This window comes from Gymnodraco acuticeps, unplaced genomic scaffold (assembly GCF_902827175.1).
Source record: "Gymnodraco acuticeps unplaced genomic scaffold, fGymAcu1.1, whole genome shotgun sequence".
NCBI classification, from domain to species: Eukaryota; Metazoa; Chordata; class Actinopteri; order Perciformes; family Bathydraconidae; genus Gymnodraco; species Gymnodraco acuticeps.
Window position 1 is genome coordinate 1,697,033 of NW_022990358.1, and position 9,933 is coordinate 1,706,965.

The window sequence follows — 9,933 nt, forward strand, 5'->3', positions numbered from 1 at the left end:
ACACGAGCAATTTCCCGCCCACAGCGCTATCTGATAGGCTACTACTGAAGATTTTCCGGGCGGGAGACAGCCAGAGAGGCGGGACCTTCTCAGATTACAGGCAGGTGCGAAAGAACGCAGACACAGAGTGAAGCAAGCAGCAGCGCTGAGCGGCAGAGCCATACATGTGTTAAACCGAAGTTCAATAAACATCCCAATCCCCTATGCTGAAGTTGCAAAAACACCACGATCTTATGATCCAATTCTATCAGTTTCCCAGTTACAGTCAGTCAGAGTTGGGGGTGCGTGCAGCGTCTCGCAGCGGAGTAACTGTGGTGGGGGGGCGCTGCGAGTGGAGCCTTGCAGTTTTTCAGGTTGATATGTGAAGCTCATTAGCTAGCCAACATGTATCTAGCAAATGTTTAGCAAAATATTAGAAGTGAGGCTACTAGACTAACGTTAGGTCTACGGTCTAAGGTTTAGCATAGGATCAATGCTCTTGGGATGCTCTCAATAATTGTTTTACAATTTTGTGTGTGTGTGTTTTGTGTAACCCTGCTTCAAAGGTCCATCATACAAGATGTAGGGGATCTATTGGCAGCTGCTGATAATAACATCCATCATTATGGTTTACTAATAGTTATCACTTCACTTCCTCCTCCAGCACCTGGACACAGCAGGAACCTACGCCAGGATCCTGTTTGTGGTCTTTAGCTCCGCCTTCAACACCATCATCCCGGCTCTGCTGCAGGACAAGCTCTCCCAGCTGCACGTGCCCGTCTCCACCTGCAGGTGGATCACAGACTTCCTGTCTGACAGGAAGCAGCACGTGAGGCTGGGGAAACACCTCTCTGACTCCCGGACCATCAGCATCGGTTCCCCTCAAGGCTGCATTCTTTCCCCTCTGCTCTTCTCCCTGTACACCAACAGCTGCACCTCCAGTCACCAGTCTGTCAAGCTACTGAAGTTCAGACGACACCACCCTCATCGGACTCATCTCTGGTGGGGACGAGTCTGCCTACAGGTGGGAGATGGACCATCTGGTGACCTGGTGTGGGGAAAACCACCTGGAGCTCAACGCTCTCAAGGCAGTGGAGATGGTTGTGGACTTTAGGAAGAACGCAGCCCCACCCACCCCCATCACTCTGTGTGACTCCCCAGTAACTGCTGTGGAATCTTTCCGCTTCCTGGGCACCATCATCGCCCAGGACCTCAAACGGGAGCAGAATATCTGCTCCCTCACCAAAAAAGCACAGCCGAGGATACTCCATCACCATCTGGTACGCTGCAGCCACAGCCAAGGATAAGGGCAGGCTGCAGCGTGTCATCCGCTCTGCAGAGAAGGTGATCGGCTGTAATCTGCCATCCCTCCACGACCTGCATGCCTCCAGAACCCTGAGGCGGGAAGATAGTGGCCGACCCCTCCCACCCTGGACACAAACTGTTCACCCCCCTCCCCTCTGCGCTCCATCAGGACCAGAACCTTTCTCCATCAGGACCAACACCTCTCTCCATCAGGACCAGAACCTCTCTCCATCAGGACCAGAACCTCTCTCCATCAGGACCAACACCTCTCTCCATCAGGACCAAAACCTCTCTCCATCAGGACCAACACCTCTCTCCATCAGGACCAGAACCTCTCTCCATCAGGACCAAAACCTCTCTCCACCTCAACAAGGCCCGCTCCCCACCACTGACACTTTACCTCAGCCACAACGCAGACTCTATGCATTACATAATGGAGATCACAGGATGGTAAATAATGCAATGTTTAAATATTGCTTACTGCACATATTTTATATTCTATAATTTATTGCATTCTATTTCGATGTAAATTACTGCTTTATTTTATTGCTATCTTACTATATTTGTATTAGTGTTCTTAATATAGTTTGCTATCTGTGTACTTTTTTTTATTTGTATGTATGCACCACGACACCTAGTGAAATTCCTCATACGTGTGAACCTACCTGGCAATAAACCCGTTTCTGATTCTGATCTGTTTGTCCTCTAGGTTGCACTGCCACGTCTACAGTAGCGCAGAATGGACAGAGGAAACATGATTGGGCCTCATGTTTTTTGCAGCCAACATACATTATCCTACAAACTTGGGATAGGAGGGTGAGTGAACAAGTTATCCATTGGTTGGAACCTACATCCCCAATGTTAGACGTACTAAATCCTGCACACTGCTCCTTCAAATGGACAATGTGAACATATGTCGCCATTTTGTAAATCTTGTTATTTTCAGTTGAGAATGTTTCAAAGTAATCTTAAAAAAATTCTACTTACTTTTTGTTTCTACTGTTTATAAGTATGATGTTTAAATATGAAATGCTGTATTCATTAGTTGTACTATAATTCTACAAATAGTTTTATATATAAGTTTTCAGAGTAATTGTTTCCTATGGAACATTTTGTGATGTCATTTTGTTGAGCCTGTTTGATTGGAAAATGTTAGAAAAAAGCTGTAAAATAACAGTATTCTAGCTGTAGAACTTTAGGTTCTGTATTTATGTTGATGTAAGATCATACAAATCTAATAAAAAAAATATGTAAAAAACAGTTTTTCTCATCAGAACTTTATTTAAGGTATTTGAATGTAACATTTTAAGACAATGAATTTTGAAAAGAGAGGAAAGTGTTTTCCTGTAAAATCTTTAAGGACAATTCCTGTATATTAATTGTTTTTGCACTTTATTTCAGTTTTTTTACTTTAATGTTATGGTTTTTGTTTGGCAGCCTGCTGCTGCCAGTCATTTGACCGTTTCTTTACGGGTTTTTTGCCCGTAGAAGTTTTAGTGCTGTACTTTAATTAAAGGTTATTGACTGTAAAAAGAGCAGATACACCTGTAAAATAACAGTGTTTCACTGCTGAACTTTAAGTTCTGTCACTTTATTGAAGGTGTTTGACCGTAATAATTTAGGATAAAACTGTAAAATAACAGTATTTCACTGCTGAACTTTAAGTTCTGTCACTTTATTGAAGGTGTTTGACCGTAATAATTTAGGATAAAACTGTAAAATAATAGTATTTCACTGCTGAACTTTAAGTTCTGTCACTTTATTGAAGGTGTTTGACCGTAATAATTTAGGATAAAACTGTAAAATAACAGTTTTTACATGCTTAACTCTTAAAATTATGTCTGTAATAAACAAGGGAAGATACCTGTAAAATAACAGTGTTTCTCTGTAAAGGAAATTCATTATATTTACTGTGAATTTACGGTTTTTTCCCATTATTGTAATTAGGGTATTTCACTGTAATTTGACGGTAAGTTTTTGGAAGCCCCAGCTGCCAGATTTTTACCGTTTTTTTACAGTTTTTTTTTTTTTTACAGTGTAGACTCATCTGGTCCTATCTCTATTGTGTTGTCATAGAAAGGGAAGGCAGGGCACTATAGGGTCCCCCCCCCCTAAATTCACTAGAAGTCATCATTTAAGGGGTTATTTTTAAAACTTTTCTTCTGGGGGGGTATACCCCCCCAGACATTACATTGCATTTAGCTGAGGCTTTTATCCAAAGCGACTTACAATAAGTCCGTTCCACCAGGAAGACACAACCTTGAAGAAAACAGAATCATATAAGTACATCAGGTTTCATAGAGCCAAACATTTCAAGTGCTACTCAACTGGCTTTAGATAAGCCAGTCCTTTATTAGTATATAAGTGCTTTGTTAGTAATTATATCGCTCGAAGTGGAGTCGAAAGAGATGAGTTTTCAGTCTGGAAGATGTGTAGGCTTTCTGCTGTCCTGATTTCAATGGGGAGCTCATTCCACCATTTTGGAGCCAGGATAGCAAACCCACGTGTTTTTGCTGATGGGAACTTGGGTTGGCCTACCTGCCTGTCAGCCTTCCATCTGTGCACAAACTTATCTCGTGCCCTCATTGGTCATGTGCGCGTTCGTGTGTGTTGGAGGAGTGGCTCTGTAACGGCCCGTCCACACTACAGCGTCTGCAGCGCAGAGTCCTGCACGGGTCTGATTTTCAAGACCCGCACCCGCGACGTGCAATACCGAACCCGCCCCGCTACCCGCACATATTGCCAATTAGTTCCGCAACCCGACCCGACCCGTCGGCACAAGATCCGCAACCCGACCCGAACCCGCATAGCCTATGAGCAGTGAAAACGTGCAATTATTAACACACGCAGTTTCATATTTGTCTCAGAAAGCGTGGGATGTTGGTTATTTCCTCCATCAAAATGACACAAAAAGCCTCCCAGACGTTGGATTTCGCTCTTGAGGAAGTGTTATTGAAAATGCTGTATTCTCCGCTAGAGAGCTTCACCTCAGCCATTTCGAATGTGGCGCGCACAGCAGCAGATTGATGCGCTGCAGAGGTTATGATTATACGCGGTCCCGCGGGGGAGAGGTCTGAGGATTTTAAACATTAAACTAATTTATTATTATTTTAATATATTTATTATGCAATACCCGCGACCCGACCCGCATCATCTTTGTTTTACCCAGAACCGAACCCGGAAAAAAGCGTTTGAAAAAATACCACCCGCGAATCACCTTTTTTGCGGGTCACCCGTCGGGTACCCGCGGGTACCCGACCCGATGCAGGACTCTGCTGCAGCGTCGAGAGCTTCAATCTGCCCATTCACTTTGAATGGGGTGACGTCACGTTGCCGCTTTTTTTCGCCGAACTGAATTGTGGGTAGCAGAGTGGTCTGTCTCCGGCGTCTCAGGCGACAGAAGTTGAACAATGTTCAACTTCTGACACCGGAGACGCCGGAGTAGCCAGCGCCAGCCAATCAAATCCCGTTTCAGAAAATCTGACAGATCAAGCCGTAGCCAATCAAACCGCGTCTAAGCTGGGAGAGATATCCCGCCGTTCATTTCTATATTTCAAAAGAAGATGGAGGAGAAACTAATTATCGCCGTAGCGAATCACCCGGTTTTGTATGACCAGACCCTCTTCACCTACCCGGAAACAAACCGGAGGAACCAGGCATGGAGGGAGGTGGCAGAGACAGTGGGTGAAACTGGTAGGTTTTCGCCTGTTTGGGGAGTTTATATATATATATATATATATATATTGCTCCCATAAAATCCCCGGGGGTTTTTGCTTTGTATGTCGGGGGCGGGAGATTCATGTGATTGGTTGTTGGTCGTGTTGCTTGAATAACATCCCCAAGCTTCAGACACGCCCAGCTCCAAGCTTTTTTTGGAGCTGTAGTGTGGACGCTCCGTAAGGAAGTCTGAAGTTGGTGCATCATGGCATGTGGCTCATTAAAAAATAAGTACAGCTATTATCTCCCTCTTGTATAACTGGTCGGCCCCACCTGCAGCAGGTAAACCAGGGTTGCCAACTCTCACGCATCTAGCGTGTGACACACGCTTTCACTCTCAATCTCACGCTCTCACGCTGCCCAAACTATTCTCACGCCAAAAACAAGATGAACCGGTGATCGTTTTTGGTTGGTTATTTACAATGTTGAATTGACAGCTGCTCAAGCTGTTGATCCGCTCCCTCCCCGCCTCCACCACCATCAGACCCCCCTGCTCGGTCACTGTTCGCTTTGTGAGAGGGTTTGAAGGTCTAATTTCTAATGATTGATAGTTACACATACTTGTTGTATGTATTAGTTTAGTTTTTCCCTGGTACGTAAAAAGGATAATAATAGTGTTTTTTTAAATTATACTGAGTTATTCTTCTCGTCAGGAACCGCTACTATTCGTTTGTTTTATGGATTTGGGCCGGTCTGGGTCTAAATGCCAGGGCCGATTTGCTGTCCCAGTCCAGCCCTGCCTGTACGGGAACAACACAGAACTCCATCTTTCCCTGAAGTCTCTGTAGGACTTGACTCGAGCCATACAGGTAATAATATATAAGGACTCCAATGACCCCAAGGAGGCACAGGCAGGGGTGGAAGTAAAAAGTGGGAGGAAGTGGAGAGCCGACAAAGCTTTTTTGCAAGCAAAGTCTCAGATCCACCACAAAGCAATAGTGGGAACATTGATGCAGGGGAGAGCTGGACTGGGAACCTTCAGAACCCCCCAGTACAACGAGGCCAAGGGAGAAGAGAGGTGCAGGCTGGTACAGGAGGAAGTAAGGGCAGCAGTTGAGGAGGAGCGGACTAGCAGAGCGGTTGGCCTGAGGCAGCAAGGGGCCTGGACGAGGTGGGAGCAGGCCATGGACCGTAAAGTCACATTGACTGATCTTCGACGGGCAGTACCTCAACGAATCAAAGTCCTGGTCCAGGTAGTGTACCATATCTTGTCCAGCCATTCGAACCTCTTCACCTGGGGCAAAGTGGAATACCCGGCATGCCCAGGCAAGGGAATGTTGGAGCCCATCCTGAGCAGCTGCCCAGTGGCTCTTTGCCAGGGCCTTGCTCTATGATCAGGTTGTGAAACCCATCCCAGAGGCCATCGCCAGGGCAAGAGTGTATGATGTCGAAAGAACCGAAACACCCGATAACCCCTGGTTACATCACCGATGATGTGTTCAGGAGCATCAAAAGATGTATTTTTTATTAACATCGCAAAATATTGAGATCGTATGATCACATTATGATCAGTTTATTTCCCAGTGATTCCAAGATTTACTGAAAAAATAATTTTCCTTTTTTTGTCAGTGTTGGGTGGACAGAGAGATCCGCTCTGCAAGCTCTGAGGGAACAACTTTTCATACATAGGTCTGATCTCATCAGTGCCTTCCAGGAGTTTGATCCTAACAACAAAGGCACTGAGCAGCAGTGATAGATCGTTACACTTTTAGGGCAGTTTCTCTTACCACCACTTAAGTCTGATCCATCAAACTCAAAGCAGGAAAATAACCAAATTGCAGGATTATACGTTGGACAAAGGTTAACAACTGGTAAACCTGATTTGGTAGGACTGACATGGAATTTTTGCAGCAGTCTGATATGTACCTGACATAGGGGGGAAAGAGAACATATAAGAGGTTTCTCAATACTCAAATTTCCCCTCCTCGACTCCCCTCCTCGAGACTTGGTGCTGCCCACAGGAGATGCGAGCGGAGGACTGAGGAGGGGAACCGAGGAGAGAGGAGGGGAAGCAGCAGGCGGTTAGAGAAATGAGAACTCCTCTCCTCTGAGCGGTCATTTTAAAGAGACGTCCATTAATGATGACAGGAGGCACAGCAGCCCTCTGTCTGATGGACAGATGTGTTCATGACGACTTATATATTTACTTTTAATTCATTCACAGTGCGGTATAATGAGACAATAACAGGCTACAGATGCGGACATATACACACACATATATTTATATAAATATATACAATTTCAGAATCAAACAAGTATGAGAGCACTCTCATAATAACGTAACACAATCAGAGACTGGATATATCCCCCCCCCCCACCCCTCTCTCTGGTCGCTGAAATTGGGAATTGAAATTACGGGCCAAAAGTTGTACAAGTATTAAAAGTAAGCATAGGACACCAAACCAACTGAGACCCGTCTGTCCGCCACATCTACGCACTGTACAACACACACCTACACACTGTACCACACACACACCTACTGCTCCTAAAGCATAATCAGGCTACAGCCGTTGTGTATTTTATTATGTGAAGCACTAAATGGTCTTAGAAAAATATCGACTCTTTGTTTGTAGATATCTACTAAACTACAGCAAACAAATACAGAAAGTAATGTAGGCCTGTTATACTGAGTGATATATATTTTACACACTGCTCTGCTTTCTGCACGGACCTCACAGCTGTTCTCACTGTAAACATCGCGTTGCGATGAAAGCAGTTACTAATATAATATCCAAGGGATGCATGCAGAGCTGTCATTGGCTGAGATAAGTCCGGCCGTGCGTCACGCCTCCACCGTTCCCGGAAATGCATCCGTGGAGGAGCCGTGGAGGATGCATCAGTTTCTCCTCGGTTAGAGTTCCTCCAGAGAGCATCCTCGACGCTCGATGCTCGGTCCTCGAAGTGCATTTAGAGAAATGAGATGTCCTTCAACATGGCGCGCTGAAATTCATTTCCGGGTCACTACCGGAGGACCGAGGAGTCGAGGAGGGGAAATTTGAGTATTGAGAAACCTCTATAGTGTATGCTAAATAAAATCCCAAAAATAGTGATGATATAAAGACGATATATAATGTAGATTTTGTGAGCATAATAGATTACTACTGTCAAGTCAAAGTAAAGAAACTCATTAAGACTAGCCACATGGCCTATGGCTTGTAAAAAAAAATGCCCTAACACTCAAGAGGAAGCTTATTGTGTTAGTTATTCAAAATGAATTTAACTCTACTGTATATTTCTATCTGTGCCTAAGGGATGATCTCTGTGACACACTGGGCTAGCACCACAGAGAGAGTCCTGAATCTGGGTCTGCCCTGGAGGGTGCTGCGCCCTCAGCTTGTCAGCAGCACCCAGCATGGCATGATGGACTACCAGCAGTGGATAAAGGAGCTTTCAATCACTGAACCCAAATTAGAGGTCAGCCTTTAAAACTTGTATCCGATATATATCCTTCTTTCTCACCGTTTATGTAAGACTGACACACAGATTAGCAATATTCGTTTCTCCCATTTCAGATCTCAGATAACAGTATCCTGGATACGATGTACAAGAACCACTCCAATCTGGAAACCATTTTCCGGATCATAGACACAGATCATTCAGGTCAGTAAACAGCTTCACTTGGATCCCACTGAAAAGATCATTTTTGTTTTCTCTTGCAGCTTTGACTTCATGAAAGTCAAGGATTTGGTATCACTACTCTGGTCCAAACTGAAATATCTCAAGAACTATTGGATGTTCCCAAGAAGATAAAACCCTACTGATTTTGATTGACGCCTGGTTTTCCATCTTGTGTTATCAATCTAGTAGAATACATATATTAATAAATGAGTTTGCATAATCACATTAGCTTTAAGCTCAAATCACCACACCCTCACAGCGTCTTTGTCTTTCTGTCTAAAAGCTGGTCACATTTCACAAATGTCTACAACAGTGGGAAGATAAGTCTTCTGTTTCTAGACTGTAATAAAAGGTCTTTATATAAATCTTAAACACTCTCACTCTTTGTTCATTCTTCATTAAAACACCTTCCAACTTTAAGTTAATCATCAAAATGCAAGGCATGCAATCACACTAGATATCTATATATGCTACACAAGTTTTTCAACTACATCCTCCTTGTGTTTCCTTTCAGGTTTAATCTCTTTCAAGGAGTTTCATCAGACCTGGGAACTCCTGCGCTCTCATCTGAAGACAGAGATTAGTGCCAAGGCTATTGCAGACCTGGCCCAGAGCATCGACTTCAACAAGGACGGGAGCATCGACATCAATGAGTTCCTGGAGGCTTTCAGGCTGGTGGACATATCAGCACATAACTGAGTCTGGACCAGGAGCTGTACCTGCTGCATAGAAAACACCCAGAACCGATTTGGAAAACCTGTGGAAATTCAAATGTTGAGTACTATCTCATCCATTTGACCTCATGAGATCAACCTACATATGTTCTACATCTTAGATGTTATTTTGTGTACCCTTTTTATCTCACAAATTAGAGTATCCTTAGGATTTATGTTTTTAACTGATGGATCAAGCTGGTCAGAGAAAGTTATGAATGAAAGAAACCTACCGATGTTACACATTAAAGTCTGTTTACAGGAGTGATGGAGTGCTAATGCTTTTCTGAAATAGGTTGCATTAAAGACAAGTCTTTGCAATGTCTAATAAATGTCCTTAAGTGATGTCACTTGAGTCAGCGTGAGTTGGACCAGTGTCATTTCGAGGACTCTAATGCATGAGGGGATATCATCTTTGGGTAGCTGGTTAATCAGTTGGAATGTAGGACATTAATCCTATCCACTCAAGCAGGACTTAGATGAGATGTTGGAAAGGGCTCGTCTGCAAGTAAACACAGGTGATGAGATATGTCCCTTATGAGAAGCCAAACAACATTACTATATTTGTCACACAGAGCGATTACTAAAAAAAATAAGTTAC

The 9,933-nt window shown here is 44.0% G+C and overlaps 1 protein-coding gene across 1 annotated transcript in view; it reads left to right on the plus strand.

The window, feature by feature from the left end:
• LOC117551288 (serine/threonine-protein phosphatase with EF-hands 2-like) overlaps window positions 1-9,593 on the plus strand; it is a 32,299-nt gene extending 22,706 nt beyond the window's left edge. The window contains exons 14-17 of the mRNA XM_034224098.1: window positions 6,571-6,677; window positions 8,252-8,415; window positions 8,514-8,601; window positions 9,134-9,593. Coding sequence (XP_034079989.1) covers window positions 6,571-6,677; window positions 8,252-8,415; window positions 8,514-8,601; window positions 9,134-9,318 — 544 coding nt within the window. The 3' untranslated portion in view covers window positions 9,319-9,593. The remainder of the gene's footprint in view (window positions 1-6,570; window positions 6,678-8,251; window positions 8,416-8,513; window positions 8,602-9,133) is intronic.
• Window positions 9,594-9,933: the final 340 nt, after the last annotated feature.